The 18,215-nt window shown below is 42.3% G+C and overlaps 1 protein-coding gene across 2 annotated transcripts in view; it reads right to left on the bottom strand.

Annotated features, from left to right (window-relative positions):
- med15 (mediator complex subunit 15) overlaps nt 1–18,215 on the bottom strand; it is a 72,151-nt gene that overhangs the window by 35,473 nt on the left and 18,463 nt on the right. For both annotated transcript variants that reach the window (XM_060935980.1, XM_060935979.1), the window contains exons 7-8: nt 8,211–8,489; nt 3,070–3,249 (exon numbers count right to left, since the gene is read on the bottom strand). In XM_060935980.1, coding sequence (XP_060791963.1) covers nt 3,070–3,249; nt 8,211–8,489 — 459 coding nt within the window. The remainder of the gene's footprint in view (nt 1–3,069; nt 3,250–8,210; nt 8,490–18,215) is intronic.

Here is an 18,215-nt window from a genome sequence, read left to right as displayed (position 1 = left end):
TGACCAGGTTGCATCTCTGCAGTTTACATTTATTGCAATAAACACATTTTAATTCAAAACTGAGGCTAAACCTGGCAAAACTTGTGAAAATCTTGAGAAAAATTGCAATGCACACAAAATCCCTGGGGTTCTCTACCCTCAACAGACAAATTTGGGATATAACAGTCCTGTGTTATAACAGTCCTTAGCGGATCGCTACCTTGTTGTGGTTGAGGGGCTTGCGTGTCTCCTCGACCCGGAGAGCTATGCTGGCAGGAGCCTTGTGCTCCTGGTAGGGCCACCCATGCCAGACAGGTCAAAGGGTAGAGGCCAGACGAAGCGCGATCCACCTCTCCAGGAAGTTAAAAGGGTTGTCATAGGGCTAACTACCCCATACATAAAAACAAAAAAAGTTACAGAAACGCTAAGAGGGAATACTTATGGAAACCAGGTTCTGGGAGAAGTAGGCAATCGGGCAGGATTGAATATGAAGCGTGCTAGTGAAAGCCATCAGGAAGCTGGTTCGCGGACGAGATCAACTGTCCAAGAAGCACAACAGGCGGGTTATTCGTGGGGACAATTGGAAATGGTGGCCCAGGACAGGATGAAGTGGCGTTCTCTCGTCAGCGACCTATGCCCCACTTGGGGCAAAGGGTTTAACTAACTAACTACTAGTCCTGTGTGCAGTCCATTTCAAGTACAAACTTACTTAGAACAGTCTTAGTGCGCCTTGCTTCTTATCAGCATACGCCTTATTCAGGGGCAATTCCAGCTACCAAAGCACCACAGGGAAAACCTGACAGGGAGAGAGAGACAGACAGACACAGAACGGGGGGGGGAAGAAACTTTTAAAATAGAAGCTTATGCCGCTTTTCCACTACAAACGCGGCTGAGTCGAGCTGAGCCGTGCCGTGCTGAGTTGGGCTGAGTCGAGCTGAGTGGGGCTGTTGGAGTTGCATTTCGACTACAACCGCGCTGAACCGTGCTGGCTGGAAGTGGGTGGACACATTGGGTGGAGTTAGCGAAAGTGGGTGGACGTCACGTGATGTCGTTAAGCAGCGCAAACAGTGACATCAGTGAGCTTTTAAGCGGTAGTCTCACGACCCGGATAGTAAACAATAAACATGGAGGACATGGAGTCGTTAGTGTTGCTGGTCTTGGTGCTGTGGCTTGTTGTCACCGACAACGCCAACAGATACTGGCAAGAGCGTATAGATGAGGCGAGCGCATAAGGCTTCAGAAATTCTCGTAATTCGTAATTCTTCTTCTTCCGGGTTTACGGTGTTTACAGATCCCAGCGTGCTCGCGGGGCGTGTGTGGGCATGTGAGGACACTCCTCCTCACCAATCAGTGCACAGGGGAGTGTCTGCTCACGCCCCCAGCCTCACTCGGCTCGCTTTGGCTCGCTTCAGCCCCACTCCAAAACGGTGCGAGTTTTAGGGGCTAAGCAGGGCTGAAGTGAGCCGAGTCGTGCTGTTTTTTGGTAGTCGAAACGGGAGCCGTGTCGGGCTGAAGTGAGCTGAAAAAGGGTAGTGGAAACGGCCATTACTGTGCAGTGTAGCCTCTTAAGTTGTTCAAGCTTACTGGTGCGCTCCTTGCCACTGAATTTATCGCAGGCTTTATGTTTGGTATCATAATGCCGTTTTATATTGAATTCCTTGCGCACTGCTATTACCTGCCTGCAGATCAGACAAGCGACTTTATCCGACCCATGAGGTTCGACAAAGTAATCGTTTGTCCATTTATCTTGAAACTGCCTTTTTTCCTAGTCTGGCTAACGCGACTTCAAAGCTCTGCAAGCATTTGGTCTGGCAAAGATATTAAGCCCAACCGTTTCCCAACCGTTGACCCGCCTCCCTGAAATGCCTTAGTTTGCTACTGGTCGAAGCCAGAAAAGGTTGTGATGAAGCTTAAACCAATCACATCACTCTTTCCTCTGACGTACGTGACGCGACGGAAACTGCTTGAGTAACAGGAAGAAGATAAATACCTCCAGGGCTGCTCTTTGCTCCGTTTTCAATGAGAACTTCCCGTTGAATGCTTTCAATACAGCATCTACCGCTGTGTCAAAGGCTTGCCGCTGCTCCATGTTCGTAATGTTTCTAGTGAATGAAGCGCTTCCGGCATAGATTCTGTAAACAATCTATGGCTTCCGGTCGCAGTTCTACTATGTCAGTGCCTTGAACACGCCTCTACCCAGGGCCGTTGGAGATGCTCAAAGTTGATTGGCTCCCGATTTTTCGGGAGCTTGGAAGAGCTGTAGATAGCTTGCCTGGCCAGACTAAGCTCGCAACAGGCCCTCGTGTTGCGTCACGCTTAGGATGGGCGAGCCCAGGCTACTTTTCTCCTCGCTAACATTACGTTTTTTTCTTGAGGGGCCCGGCTCCCGCTCTGGCTCTCGCTCCACCATCTCCACACAACCGTTGATGGCCTTCTGGGAGTGAGGTCAAGTGCGATCGGTCGGACCACACCTGTAATTACCGCTTATGCCTATAGATGCCGCTAAACACCACTAAACGGAGATTCATTCTTTCAAAGCAATGTACAGTTTTAACAGTTTTATAGATATTATCAGATGCTATCGCGGGCCGCCAATGGCCCGCGGGCCGCACTTTGAGAACCTATGTTTTAAAACATCATCATGATGCGAAAAATACACAGTAAACATTGGGGCAGAACTTGCATCACTGATTGGCCAAACATGTTTTAGAGAATTATTGCCCCACGTTAATATAATAATAAGCAATTACAAATTTTTTTTTTAAAATCTGAGGAGACTGGAACATTCTTAAAACCATGGTGGAAATGCATCAGATCACAGGCTCGTAATGTGAAGCGTGGGAATTTCACTGGCCCTTCAACCATTTTCCTACTTAAAACTGGAAATAAATTCGAACCCTATCGTCATGTGACTAATTGTTTTTCCTTGCTGGCTTTGTGAGAATTCAGTGGGTCGACAACCAAAAGAAAACAATCCATTAAGTATTAATATTAATGTTCACTCAGTAGGCATGCATTCAATTCACTCCAGGCTCAATCCATTCATTCATTCATTTCCCATGTGGCCGTTACAGCTTGCACAGCTCTTACCGGGCCAGACACAGTCACAAGCTGGGCCTGAGCTGCTGCTGCTGCCGCCGCCGCCGCCTGCTGCTGGGCTTGTTGGACTTGCTGCTGCTGCGACTGCTGCTGTTGTTGCTGCTGCTGCTGTTGTTGTTGCTGTTGTTGTTGCTGCTGCTGCTGCTGCTGCTGTTGCTGAAAGACCCTCGCCTATTCAGACGCACATATACAAAATGCACACGCAAGCCAGCAAGCAGAAGGTCAAGAAACGCGTAAGAAAGATCATTTAGATTGGAAGAAAAATTAGGCACATCTTTAAGTGTAAAACAGTAATATCAAATACTGTGTTGCTAGGAACACCTTATTGAAACTACAACAACTGCATAAAGTAACTACTAGAAAATAAAGTGACAACTTTATTAAATAATGGCTGGGAGAAATGGTCAAGGGAAAAAAAAAAAAGTGTCGCCATGGTTGAACATTAAAGTTTTAGTGAATTCTGCCATGAGTAGCGATATGTGAAATAAGTGCATTCATTACCAACGTGTTGCACATCACTATAGACCCCCTGCGCATGATGTCACGCATCACATGATAATTACACCTGGGGGTGGGGGGGGTCAGACGGACACTGTCTTTCGTGTAAGCAGGGGTTAATCTGTCCTCAAATATGGTTCATTTTTTGTGCTGTTTTTGGTTGTTCAAATACGTTAAAGAGAAGCAAATGTTTCAAGAACAACGAAGAAACGAGTGGTTAAAGAGAATACGATGAGAAGAGCCAAGCCTGAAAAAACACACAGACTGAACTTTCCAACAGCTGCATGCATGTGACACGGAAATAAATCGACTACGGCAGGAAAACCTATTTTGGATAAAATGGTGACTGTCCGTTACACACTGATCAACCTGTGTGACTCATACCCCTTTTCCACCAAATCAGTTCCAGGGCTGGTTCGGGGCCAGGGCTGGTGCTGGTTCACAACTCGTTCAACTTGCGAGCCAGCTGAGAACCAGTTTGCTTTTCCATAGCTCGCGGTGCTAAGGGAAGCCACGTCATTACATCGCTGTATACGTCAGTTACGTCGCTACGTTTGCATAAACCTTGGTGCGAATATCAAAGCAAAAACAAAACACGGAAGAAGCAGCAGCAGCAACAACAACAACAATAATAATAATGGATGACTTTGCGTTTGTACAGCTGCTGCTTCTCGGCGCTTAAAAATGGCGATCTTTCGCGGTCTTGTTATTGTTGTTCGTCTTAACAACTCCCCCCACTGACGTAAGTGATTTCTTTCCTCTGGCCCAGCAGAGAGTTGGTGCTAGCCTGGAACCAGTTTTTCTGGCCCCAGAGCCAGTTCTTTGTCAGTGGAAACAGAAAACACGGTTCCAAACTAAGCACTGGCCCCGAACCAGCCCTGGAACTGCTTTGGTGGAAAAGGGGCAACAGTTGTGCTTTTTGAATCAAGAATAAATGAAGAGGGAACTGAACATTAACCGTTTATTGAAATTATTATTGCAAGGGTGATTATAGTTACTGTATGACTACAACTACAACTGGAATGCGCTGATTGTTAGTGTTTGTAATTATTGTACCATACACTATTGGGTAAAATTAAAATAAAATCTTACAATATTGTTTGAAAGTCTAGAGCAAGATATTTTGTTATTTTACAAATAACACTTCAGATATTGTTTTAACAATAAGAAGCATCGCTGCAGAAATGATAGAGTGCAAACAGCTCTGTAACTAGATGTCCTTGGGGTTGCTGAGTCACGGAGGGCCGAGAACACCATCTAGCCCACAGTTCAGGTCAGAGTCCTTTGAGAGTAAACACTTTGGCTTTCGCAACATTCTGTTCCCAAAAGCTGAAAAATTCTTTACACAAAAGGTGGTTTTCTTGCTTTTGTAGTTTTTTTTTTATTATTAGAACCGTTCTTCCATGTCGGGACCCTTCGGGGACAAAGAAGGTATATTCTAATATATGTAGCTAATCCTAACGCTAGACCACAAATCTGCACAGTCATTCCAGTCGTTTCGAGGAATTTATCAGTGGTTATGATCCGTACAAAAAAAAACACTAATTTCCACGTTTATCTATCCTTCGCTTCTTTCTGACTAAGATTATCCAAGTAATCCGGTAGTAGAGCTTTTTTTTAGCTGTAGTTTTCTTCAGACAACAGCAGCAGACGCCAGACAAGTTCGCGTGTCCCCCAGGTCTAGGTTAGCGATGGTTGTTAACGTAAATGTGACGAGTCATGGAATCCACGGACACGTCGGCTGAAACGAATCCGAGAAAATCACAAAAGAAGCGCTTTTTTTTTCGAAATTTAATGCTTCTTTTGCGATTTTCTCGGATTCGTTTCAGCCGACATGCGTCCGTGGATTCCATGACTCGTCACAAATGTGACGTCAGTGCAGAGGGTATATACAATCCCACTCAGGCAGGTTAGTGTTCGATCAGGAGTGTATGCTCGGTCAACATAATCCAACCCAGCCTGTGTGACGCTGTTAATTGAAATGTGGTTTGAGGTGTTCTTTTTGTTTATCTCAGTACTTAACTGCACCAAGTTTAAATAACACTTTTCTGAATCGGTTTATGCGATAACTAGGGAAAAAATGACTATTCAAAATTTTTTTTTTAATTACTGGTCAGATAGTAAAAATGTACAGGTCATGCAACCACTAGCGTGGACTTATTCGCACCCCACCAGTTGGGTCTTCAAGACATCCTTTACATCCATATAGCAAAAGCTTCTGTTCTCCAATAGCAGGACTAAGGGGTCTCACCTTCCTATGAATTTTTCAGAAGCCATTTTCCACTGCGCTAGCCCAATGGATGCTTAAACATCATGTGTGTTTTGCTTCCTGGAAAATCTGACTGAAATTTGATGAATGCAAAAGCCCCAAAAATATTGGGACTGTGTTTCATTTTGTTTTTCTAGTTGAATTGTTGAGAACATGCCAAAACACACCTTTTGAAGATCTAAAATGAACCCTGCAGCGCCGTCAAAAAGTCTGCCTGTCTCCTGACCACCTTCCCACCTACCGGTTCTAACGTGGTGCCGATACCCGTAAGGAGGTACCAGATGCTATCATGGAAACCTCTCCACTTAGTGAGGTCATAAATCCCTGGTCAGCCATAGGGAAATGCTGTTCCATGTGGCTCAGCTTAATCCCATGCTTGGGAATTTGGGGCAGGATGAAACACTAAGCCATCTGATGGCCCATTTCTATTGGCCAGGCACTCATAGTAATTTGCGTCATGTCACAAAGATCAGCCACCAACCAGCCCAAAAATGCAAATTGTGCCTCCTTCCATTGATCGAGGTCCTTTTCGAAACGTCTGGCAAGGAATGACTCAGACCATTATAAACAAGAGTGCTCTGAGAACACAATATCCCCCGCTGGCAACTATGCCATAACTCTGGTAAAATTTGACGGAATTGAACGAAATTGCAATATACATATTACTGACTTAGAACAAAGAATTCTGCCAAGTTTCATGAAATTCCTCCAAAAATTGGGAGCGGAGTCAATTTCAGAAGGTGATGGACATCGCCATGACATAATTCCCCTTCGGTCAGCAGGGGATAATAAATAAATAAAAGAAAAGTTTTTTTTTTTTTAAACTTGCCAAATTACATGAAATTCCTCCAAAAATTGTGAGGGAAGTTGATTTCAGAAAGCAAGCCTTTATGAAACTGCCAAAGTACAAGTTTGTTAATAATCAAGGGCATAACTCGTAAAATTTGCCCAAATTAAACATGCGTATAACCATCATACAACAAAGCCTTTTGCCAAGCTTCGAGAAATCCGTCCAAAAACAGAGAGAAGTTTATTTCAGAAGGAACACGCACCCTCATGAAATTGGCAAAGTATAATTTTGTTAATCAAGGGCTGTAACTCTGGTAAAATGTGACCCAATTTAACAAAATTGCAACATGCGCATTACCGACATGTAGCAAAGAATCTTGCCAAGTTTCACAAAATTCCTCCATAATTGCGAGAGGAGTTGATTTCAGAAGGTGAGTACCTTTCCCAGGACGGACATCACCACGACATAATCCCGCTTCGGGCCTTTCAGCCGGCAGGGAATTTAAAAAAATAAAAAATAATTGTGAGGGAAGTTGATTTCAGAAAGCAAGCACACTTGGATGAAATTGCCAAAATACAAGTTTGTTAATAATCAAGGGCATAACTCTGGTAAAATTTGCCCAAATTAAACATGCGTATTACCGTCATACAACAAGGCCTTTTGCCAAGCTTCGAGAAATCCGTCCAAAAATTCTGAGAGGAGTTGATGTCAGAAGCCAAGCACACCTTCATGAAATTGTCAAAGTACAAGGTGTTAATCAAGGGCCGCAACTCTGGGAAAATGCGACCAAACTGTAAATACGTACTACTGACTTGACATAATGCCTTTTGCCAAGTTTCATAAAATTCGTCCAAAAATTGAGAGAGGAGTTGATTTCAGAAGGAAAACACACCTCATTAAATTGTCATAGTATAATTTTGTTAATCAAGGGCTGTAACTCCGGTAAAATGTGACCCAATTTAACGAAATTACAATATGCGTATTACTGACATACAACAAAGAATCCTGCCAAGTTTTGTGAAATTCCTCCAAAAATTGTGAGAGGAGTTGATTTCAGAAAGTGAGTACCCTTCCCAGAATGGATGGGCACGACACAATCCCCCCCCTTCGGGCCTTTCGGCCAGCGGGGGATAAAGATGGCACAAGGACATCGCTTTGTCCTAGTTTTAGTGGACTATGCAATGCGATGCCCAGATGCAGCGGCTCTTCACGCAGAGTCGTGGAAGCACTCTTCTGCGTTATCTACAGTTATACATGAATGGACCAAGCATTCAACCCTGCATTCATGATAACTGGCACAAAAAGCAATTTAATTTCACTACTGTATTCCATCTTAGTACGTTACATCCTGCAAAACGTGTATTTTTGATTTTGTTGTGCGAGACACATTGCTGCAAACTGACATGTCTATACAAGGTGAGACATGACAACTGTGACTGTTCACAAATATTTAAAGCAGCATTACCAAATAACTTCCACCATAATTAGGCCTGTGCAAGTATTTCAATAAAACACACTTTAGCATTGATCAAATCATACATTGTATGTTGCAGTGTGACTGGTGGTAATCCTCACCTGGAGAGCTTGTTGGGCCTGCTGGGCCTGCTGAATCTTCAACTGCTGGCTCATGGTACCAATGGGTGGGTGCTGCCCGGGGGGCATCTGACCAGGCAATGACTGGGGCACAAGAATCTGCGGCGGAGGCTGGGAATGTGGGGGCATCTGACCTGGTTGAGCCTGAGCTTGCTGAAGCTGCTGCTGCTGCTGTTGAATGGACTGAGCCTGGGCATGAGCCTGCTGCTGGAGTTGCTGAAACTGTGCGAACTGCTGCTGCTGAAGTCGGGACTGATGCAACTGGAAAGAGAAGCAATCAAAAACTACAGTTGCGCTGCATTGTTCAGCACGCATATATATTCAGCTGAAATTGAAAATGTTTAAGCAAATGCCCCGTTTTTCTTGTTTTGATTATGGACAGGAAAAATTCTCCACCATGGAAATACAGAACACTATGGCCAAGTTTACATTAGACCGTATCTGTCTCGTTTTCTTCGCGGATGCACTGTCCGTTTACATTAAAACGCCTGGAAACGGGAATCCGCCAGGGTCCACGTATTCAATCTAGATCGTGTCTGGACCAGTGCTGTGTAAACATTGAGAATACGCGGATACGCTGTGCTGAGCTCTAGCTGGCGTCGTCATTGGACAACGTCACTGTGACATCCACCTTCCCGATTCGCTGGCGTTGGTCATGTGACGCGACTGCTGAAAAACGGCGCGGACTTCCGCCTTGTATCACCTTTCATTAAAGAGTATAAAAATATGAAAATACTGCAAATACTGCCCATTGTGTAGTTATGATTGTCTTTAGGCTTGCCATCCTTCCACTTGCAAGTGGTAAGTGATATGCGCTGGGATCACACACACAGCGGCTCAGTACCGAATCACTGCTCGTGTGCTTTACTCGCGCGCTCTGTGAGCTGCGCAGGGCCGGAGTGCGCACCCTCCAGAGGGCACTCGCTGTTCAGGGCGGAGTGATTTGGAGCGCCGGATGCCTGCGGAGCCGAGCGTATCCGTGTATTAGTGTTGCTGTGTGCACACTAATCGTTTTAAAAACGTTAATCTGATGATCCACTGATACGGTCTAATGTAAACCCCACCTAAGATTCTACAAAGTAAATTAACTACTAAATGCAGTACTGAACATTCAAAATGGAGGAAACATCTAATCTAATCACTCTATTTGACCTTAACAGGGTGAACATGGCTCTCTACTCCAATGTGTTTAAAGACATTGTAATAATTAACAGTTATTCCATGAAATTAAGTCGTACATGAGCTGATAGCGGACGAGGTGCATAGCGCCGAGTTGACTATAGGTCATGTACAATCAGATCGAGTGGAATAACTTGTATCCACCTTCACTGACTTTTGAGAAAAAGAGCATTTTTATTTTTTTGCAAATTCAATAAATAAAAACTTCATACAAAACATCCAACAAAATCATTTCTGCTTAGAATGTAAACAAACAGGCAAAACGACAGGAGCAATTTGTGAAAAATGCTATAATAAGTCTTAAAAAAAAAAATTTCCATCAAAATACTCTTATTCCATATTTTGATATTTTTTGGGGTTTTTGTTCTCGAGTAGTTTTTATTTCACCCTTGGTTGGTTCAGCAACACGCTCTGCCATTTAGTTTTTTTCTACTCATGGTATATAAGTCGATAGCCTAGTAGCAGAGTAGCCAAATCAGAGCACGCGATTGCTCATATCCAGTGAAGATGGATAGAATAAATATATGTTATTTACCAGCTGGGAGGTCCGTATCGTGAAATACCATGACCGAGGTCTTGAAAAGTACTGACTGAGGCCCTCTGGGCCGAGGTCAGTGTATTGCACCATACAGACCGACCTTAAGCTGGTAAATAACATTTTTTTCTTTACCAAATTCTAACAGAAAACGAGAGCGCCCGAAAGGGAAAACGAAGCCAAGGCGAGCCACCATTTTGAATCCTCATTCACGGCTGCAATGCAAATGGCTTCCTTGCAAGTGCACTTCCATGGCAGGGAGAAAAGGAAAAAAAAAAAAAAAAAAAACACCACCACCACATTTTGCCACCGATGTAGTGCCCCATTTATACAAAATTGAGTCAGTCATTCAGGATTCAGCCATGTTTTTGCTCAGCATTAGCAACAGTTACAGGTTTTCAGTTTTCTTCCGAAATGTTTTATTTCGTCTTCATCAGGGAAGTAAAACTCACTTTCGCTGTGAACATTGTCATCGCTATCCATGCTGTAAAATTAATGAATGAATGAACCCTTTATGATCACTGTACCAGTGAAATTGACCATCAACCTGTCCTTACAGAGGGGGAACAGGACAGGAAGACAGGGATAAAAGAAAAACAGTAGTAACATGAGAAAAAATGAGGAAAAAAAAAAGAACCCCCCTCCCCCCACTATGCTCCTATCAGGAGTATAGTGTGGGAGCATTTAAAAAACCTCCGCACAAGCACACAATAACACAACTACACTTTAAAACACGGGACTTGAGGAGGTAGAGGTAACCCAGCGCAAGCAAGCAGCCGTCCGCTCCTGCAGCCATGAGGGCGCTGGTCACGCACCCGCTTGTCACACTGGGGGTGAAAAACGGCGACCACGGAAAATTGGGGAAGGAATGCGAAGAATACGAAAGCGTCTCCCAGCAGTGACCTTCTGGGGGAAATGTTTTCCCAGCAACGGCCTTGATCGAGGCCGGTGCTGTTCAGGGAGCCGAATGTCGATAAGATAGAGATTGTTTGGTCTTTCAAACAGACGCAGTCTTTACACTTCCACACCACTCGTCCATATCTGTCCATTTCGTCCATTCTGTTCAATTCAATTTGGTCTCCGAAATACTTGCAAAGCCGAAAGCGTCTCCAAGATGACAACCATGTTGTGGTTCCAGTTCTAAATAGCCACAGTCTGAGTGCCGACAGCTTTGCCCACTGCTTCAATCATATCAGGCAGCTTTGTGGGGCTTTGAACAGCTGTCACCGTTGTCTGATTTCCTCGATATACCAGGGCAATGCCGAATCCAATCAGCAAAAGTCCGGTAATCATGGTTCCGAACAGGTAGATATCTTCAATGTCCTCCACAGACGTTCCGGCAGGACAAGTGGGTTCCCCCGGACCCAGGCTTCTCGTCGAGAAAACTGTCAATTTCGTTAGAAGACCAGTTTATCAAATCCATGCTTTTTTAGTTTAGAAATTCTATGCAGAGAGAGCCCCTCTCTCAAAAAAAAAAAGTATAGGCAGACAAGACGAAACAAAGAGCACAAGCAGGAAAAAAGGGAGAGGAGAGCAGAGAAATGCGACCGCCTTCCGTGAGAGCACGGAGCGAGATGCTGTTATACTGAGAAATGCGAAAATAAACGTTGACAAAAATTGCTACTACGTTTGTTGTTGTGAATCAGCCAGTCGCCAGAGGTCCGTATCGTAGGATACGGACCCGCTTGCCAGCCAATCAGAGCGCAGGATGTGATGGAAACCGGACCGCGAAAAAAACCCAAACAATATGACATCTCAGTGCCGTTTAATTCTCAAATCTGATCAAAAGGTGTGATTAATTTTTTTTTTTTAAACAGCAGCAGCACTATTTATTTAACATTTATGGAAGGAGTCTCCAGTGTCAGTGCCTTGTAACACTCAGAGTTAAAGCTGTGAGAGAAATGAGAAAGTCTTCAGGACAGGTAAGTTCATGTTTCACAGCTTCTCTGCAACACAAGCTGTGTTGTTTTTTTTTAATTGAGGCTTGTGAGGGAAAAAACTAGCAATAGCTGCCATAATGCAAGTGACAACAGGAAATGTGCTACAATAAATTGTGATACAAATTTATGACCATTCAAATCAACTGAATAAATAAATAACTTTAGACAGAGCAGCACAGTGGTCTAACAGTTAGCACTGTCGCCTCACAGCAAGAAGGTTCTGGGTTCGAGCCCAGCGAGGGCCTTTCTGTGTGGAGTTTGCATGTTCTCCCCGTGTCTGCGTGGGTTTCCTCCGGGTGCTCCGGTTTCCCCCACAGTCCAAAGACGTGCAGGTTAGGCTAATTGGTGGCTCTAAATTGATCATAGGTATGGAGTGTGAATGGTTATCTGTGTCTATGTGTCAGCCCTGCGATGACCTGGCGACTTATCCAGGGTGTACCCCACCTTTCGCCCGTAGTCAGCTGGGATAGGCTCCAGCATGCCCGCAACCCTGTACAGGATAAGCGGTTACAGATAATGGATGGATAGTTTAGACAGCAGAAGGTGAAATAACAGAAAATAGCAGGAGCACACGTGACTTCACCCTAGGCAGAAGCAGCACAGCTCTAATGCCATGAAAATGAACAGAACCAGATCTAAAATGGGAAACAGTTGATCAGGCCTTAACATTAACTTTTAACATCTTTTGCCCTGCAGGGCAAATGGCCTCAAGTTTTTTGCCCCCCTTGAATTTCCTTTAGCCCTAAAATTTTGCAGTATTTCGGCAAGTTTTCAAGTTCAAATGTTTCAAATTTCAAATGTTTTAAAAACATTTAATTTTTAAAAACATTTATTTCTGCAACAGAACAAGACAAACCCTGAAAACATGAAACATAAATCAATATCATATCTAAGACTTACGTATGGTACTAGTATGTAATACATCTTTTTATATCAAATTTAGGACACAAAACACACTTTGTTTTGCCTAACAATGACGAGCAATATTGCAAAGATGAATTATAAAACTAAAAACATTATAAAACAGGAGTCTGTACTGCAGTACTGCCTTATCATTCAGTTTGCCATTGCATTTAGGAGGAAATTAAACAACCTGTCCTCCTCATCTACATATGCATGATGGGCCAACGTCAAATTAGGTAAGATAGAATTATCTATGGGATAATTCACTATGTAAATGATATATATTTACTGTAGAGGGTGTGCTTTACTATTTGAGACACAAAAGCATGTCTTTCCATTCACTGAATGTGCTTGCCACTAGCTTTTATTATTGCAAGGGTGATTACACGGAGTGCAGAATTATTAGGCAAGTTGTATTTTTGAGGATTAGTTTTATTATTGAACAACAACTATGTTCTCAATCAAACAAAAAGACTCATAAATATCAAAGCTGAATATGTATGGAAGTTAGAGTGGGGTGTTTTTAGTTTTGGCCATTTTAGGAGAATGTGTATGTGTTCAGGTAACTTTCACTGTGCAGAATTATTAGGCAACTTAATAAAAACCAAATGTGTAGGCATTTCACTTATTTATTTTCACCAGGTACACTGATATGACAACTCCAGATTTGCAAATAAACATATCTGACATTCAAACACAAAACAAAAACAAATCAGTGACCAATATAGCCACCCTTCTTCATGAGGACGCTCAAAAGCCTTCCATCCATAGATTCTGTCAATTTCTTTATCTGTTCACGACCAACATTGTGTGCAGCAGCAACCACGGCCTCCCAGACGCTGTTCAGAGAGGTGTACTGTTTTCCCTCTTTGTAGACCTCACGTTTTATAATGGACCACAGGTTCTCTATGGGGTTTAGGTCAGGTGAACAAGGGGGCCATGTCATTATTTTTTTCACCTTTCAGACCTTTACTAGCTAGCCACGCAGTGGAGTATTTGGACGCATGAGATGGAGCGTTATCCTGCATGAAAATCATGTTCTTCTTGAAAGATGCTGACTTTTTCCTATACCACTGCTTGAAGGTTTCTTCCAGGAACTGGCAGTAGGTCTGGGAGTTGAGTTTGAGTCCATCCTCAACTCGAAAATGTCCAACAAGCTCGTCTTTGATGATACCAGCCCATAGCAGTACTCCACCTCCACCTTGCTGGCGTCTGAGTCAGAGTGGAGCTCTGTGCCCATTACTGATCCAGCCACAGGCCCATCCATCTGGCCCATCAAGAGTCACTCTCATCTCATCAGACCACAGCACCTTAGAAAAATCAGTCTTAAGATATTTCTTGGCCCAGTCTTGACTTTTTATCTTGTGTGCCTTACTCAGTGGTGGTCGTTTTTCAGCCTTCCTTACCTTGGCCATGTCCCTCAGTATTCCACACCTTGTACTCTTTGACACTCCAGGAATGTTGCAACTCTGGAATATGGCAGAACTGGATGCTAATGGCCGCTTGTTAGCTTCACGCTTGATTTTCCGCAGATCATGTGCAGTTATTTTGCGCCTTTTTTCCCCCCCCACACGCTTCTTTCGACCCTGTTGACTATTTGCAATGAAACGCTTGATTGTTCGGTGATCACGTTTCAACATCTTCGCAATTTCAAGAGTGCTGCATCCGTCTGCAAGACATCTCACAATTTTATACTTTTCAAAGTCTGTCAGATCTCTCTTCTGACCCATTTTGCCAGAGGAAAAGAGGTTGCCTAATAATTATGCACACCTGATATAGGGTGTTGATGTCATTAGACCACACCCCCTCTCATTCCACAGATGCACAGCACCTGATATACTTAATTGGTAGTAGGCTTTCAAGCCTAAACAGCTTGGAGTGGGACAACATGCATTAAAAGGATGTTGTGGTCAAAATACTCACTTGCCTAATAATTCTGCACTCAGTGTATAGTTACTATATGACTACAGCTACAACTGGAATGTGCTGATTCTGTTAGCGTTTGTAATTATTGTTCCATCCACTATTAGATAAAATTAAAATAAAATCTTACAATATTGTTTGAAAGTCTACAGCAGGATATTTTGTTTGCCAAATAACACTTCAGATATTGTTTTAACAATAATAAGCATAACTGTCGAAATGATAGAGTGCAAATAGCTCTGTAACTAGCTGTCCTTGGGGTTGTTGAGACATGGAGGGCCGGGAACACCATCTAGCCCACAGTTCAGGTCGGAGTCCTTTGAGAGTAAACGCTTTGGCTTTCGCAACATTGTTTCCAAAAGCTGATGTCAGCAAAAGGTTTTTTTGCTTTTGTAGCTGGGTTATTTTATTTTATTTTTTAAACTGTTCTTCCGTGTCGGGATTCTTCAGGAAAACGAAGGTACAGTCCAACATGTGCCTAATGCTAATGCAAGGCCACTAATCTGCACCATCACTCCAGTTGTTTGTATGGATCAGAACCGCTAATAAACTAAGTTTCCAGGTATATCTATCCAGCGCTTCTTTCTGACTAAGATTATCCAAGTAATCCGCTAGTCGAGCTTTTTTAGCTGTAGTTTTCTTCAAACAGCAACAGGTGCCAGACATCTTCACTTGGCTTCAGACCACTCGTAGGGATAAGAAGCACAAATGTGGACGCACGCCTGAAGCGAGCTAATCAGAAGCGCCGTTACAAATCGGGAAGAAAAAAAACAAAGACGATGATCACAGGGGAAGCGAGGATGTGGGTTAATACATTTTTTTTTTGTAGTAACGTACTCACTCAAATCATTTTTGTGCTTAAAGAAGCCGACAATAGGTGTGCCCGAACGGGCCTAACTCGCTAAAATATTTCTCCCCAAAAGTCTTGGTTGGGCAAATCGGGCAAGGCCTGGCGTTGAGGCTTGCTGGTATGCAATTTACTGTCGAAAAAGATTTATTAAGAAATCAATCAAACAGATCATTTTACAGACTGCCGAAAGCGTAAAGAGAAGAAAAATGGAGGTGAAATGTTCATAAAAGTTTAAGAACAGGCCTATATTATTAACTTTTCATTTTTAATAAAAAGAATATTTTAGTTAATAGGCTACTATATTTTACTCCAACCTTTCCAAATGTAGGTAATCCATTATTGCTGGTTATTAAGGAAATTAAACTAATTTTTTTTTTAATTTAACAAAAAAAAGAATATGGGTCCATCTCAAAAACTGGTCTCTCATTTGGGACATTATGGTAAAAAAAAAAAAAAATTTCTAATTTTCCTTTTTTTTTGCATTTACCTAACACTCAATGTTTCTTTTGTCATGTTTAATAAGAATAAAGATAGTATCTTGCTTTATCTGGCCTCCACTGTGGAAAATTTTTTGATTACAATTCAAATGCTTTTGTAAAATTGATTTACATACAAAATAACTACATGAAGAATTAAAGCCCCTCCTTCACAGATGAGTGAAAATATTGAATAAATTTCCTCTTTTTGATTGCTTGGGTTAAAGATGCCAAGTTATGATGACTGAATTGATTATTCACTTAAATATGAATAATATGATACATTTAGGGTATTTGATATGGTGAAACAGGACACAATGGAAAGATGAGAATAACGGCGCTGGTAAAAGAACAGCGACTGTACCAGCTGAAGGTCGCGCGGGTCTCTGCTGTGGCGCTCGAGCAACGGGACATCACTACCACACTGGACGGAGCGCGAGGAGGGGGCGGGGCAAAATGACTGGCCGTAGATTCTATCAAAAGTTCGATCTAAATTGACCATGGTTGCAAAATGCTGGCCAAAAATACGCAAACACTACGAAATATGAAAGCAAGATGAAAAAGAAACATTCTATTGCCTTATACTGCAAGACTAAAACAAAATAAAACTGTCAAAACTCACCTTTTCAGTGATAACGTCCGAACAGATCACTCGCGTAACAAAGACCGCAAATGGAAGCACGATCAACTTCTAACTGTTGGGGTGGAAAATTCCATTCTACACACGCAAATTGTTAACGTGTGTCCTTCCCCACACACAAATAACACGCTACGGTAAAAAATAGACCACAACTCATTTTATAGCTCAGAAATTCCAATGTGATTGGAAACAGCTGCTGTTTTAACGTTCATTTTTATGGATTTAAAAAAAAAAAAAAATAATAATAATAATAATAATAATAATAATAATAAGTCAATTTATTTTCGCAGACATTAAATAAAATTATAATTAAACAGGTTTTTAAATGCAACACAGCTGTTTGCTGGCACACCCAAATATCATGACCTACAATTGAATAATCTTGGCTGGCAGTGAGTGGTAGATCAGATATATTCCAGTCGAAGTCAAAGACTAGTTCAAGATCATGCTCGCTGAATGAAATATCCGATATACTACGAAAAATAGCCAGCCGATGATATTAAATTATTATTATTATCATTATTATTATTATAATACATACGCATACCTTTTGGGTGTTCGTGTCTCTCTTTCAAAATTCTCTCAAAAGCTTCTGTATTTAATGCAGCAAACCTGGCGGCCATGTTTGTTTACAAATCGTCACAGTCGCTCACTCGCGTGGAAGTTTTACATCTCTGACATGTGACATCGTCATGTTGTCTTGACAACCATGCAATACCGTAAACCATATTCAACGCTCATTCTCCATTAGGTAGAGTGATGCAATACATGTAGGATAAGTGATAATATTGCGTGCTATCGAACCAAATGAATGAAACCCGCTAGAAGGGAATAGAGCATGTTATTACATTTAAAAAAAAAAATTTAAACCGTGTCCTGTATGTATAATAATGTGTAATATAGAACCATTTAAGTATCGTGTTGATTTCTGTCCCATCACCCAGTCCTAATGTACATGTATACACCATTTAAAAAAAAAAAGATTTTATAATCAATAGCCTCAACACATCCATAGAACAAGAGAGTGCTCAGAGAGCACAATATCCTCTGCTGGCAACTCTGGTAAAATGCCACTGAACTGAACGAAATTGCAATGTGTGTATTACCGACATATAACAAAGAATCCTGTCAAATTGCGTGAAATTTCTCCAAAAATTGAGAGGAGTTGATTTCAGAAGGCGAGTATCCTTCCTGGGACGGACGGACATCGCCACGACATAATCCCCCTTCGAGCCTTTTGGCCAGTGGGAGATGATAAAAATTGTGAGGGAAGTTGATTTCAGAAAGCAAGCACACTTTGATAAAATTGCCAAAGTTTGTTAATAATCAAGGGCAGAACTCTGGTAAAAATTTGCCCACATTAAACAAAATTTCAAGATGCGTATAACGGTCATATAACAAAGCCTTTTGCCAAGTTGGGTGAAATTCCTCCACAAATTGTGAGAGGAGTTGATTTCAGAAGAATGCACGTTGACAATTTCATGAGGGTGTACAAGTTAGGTAATCAAGGATCAAAACTCTGGTAAAAATTTTCACAAATG

The sequence above is a fragment of the Neoarius graeffei genome, chromosome 12 (assembly GCF_027579695.1).
Source record: "Neoarius graeffei isolate fNeoGra1 chromosome 12, fNeoGra1.pri, whole genome shotgun sequence".
NCBI lineage: Eukaryota > Metazoa > Chordata > Actinopteri > Siluriformes > Ariidae > Neoarius > Neoarius graeffei.
This window is presented reverse-complemented; position numbering and strand designations above follow the sequence as displayed.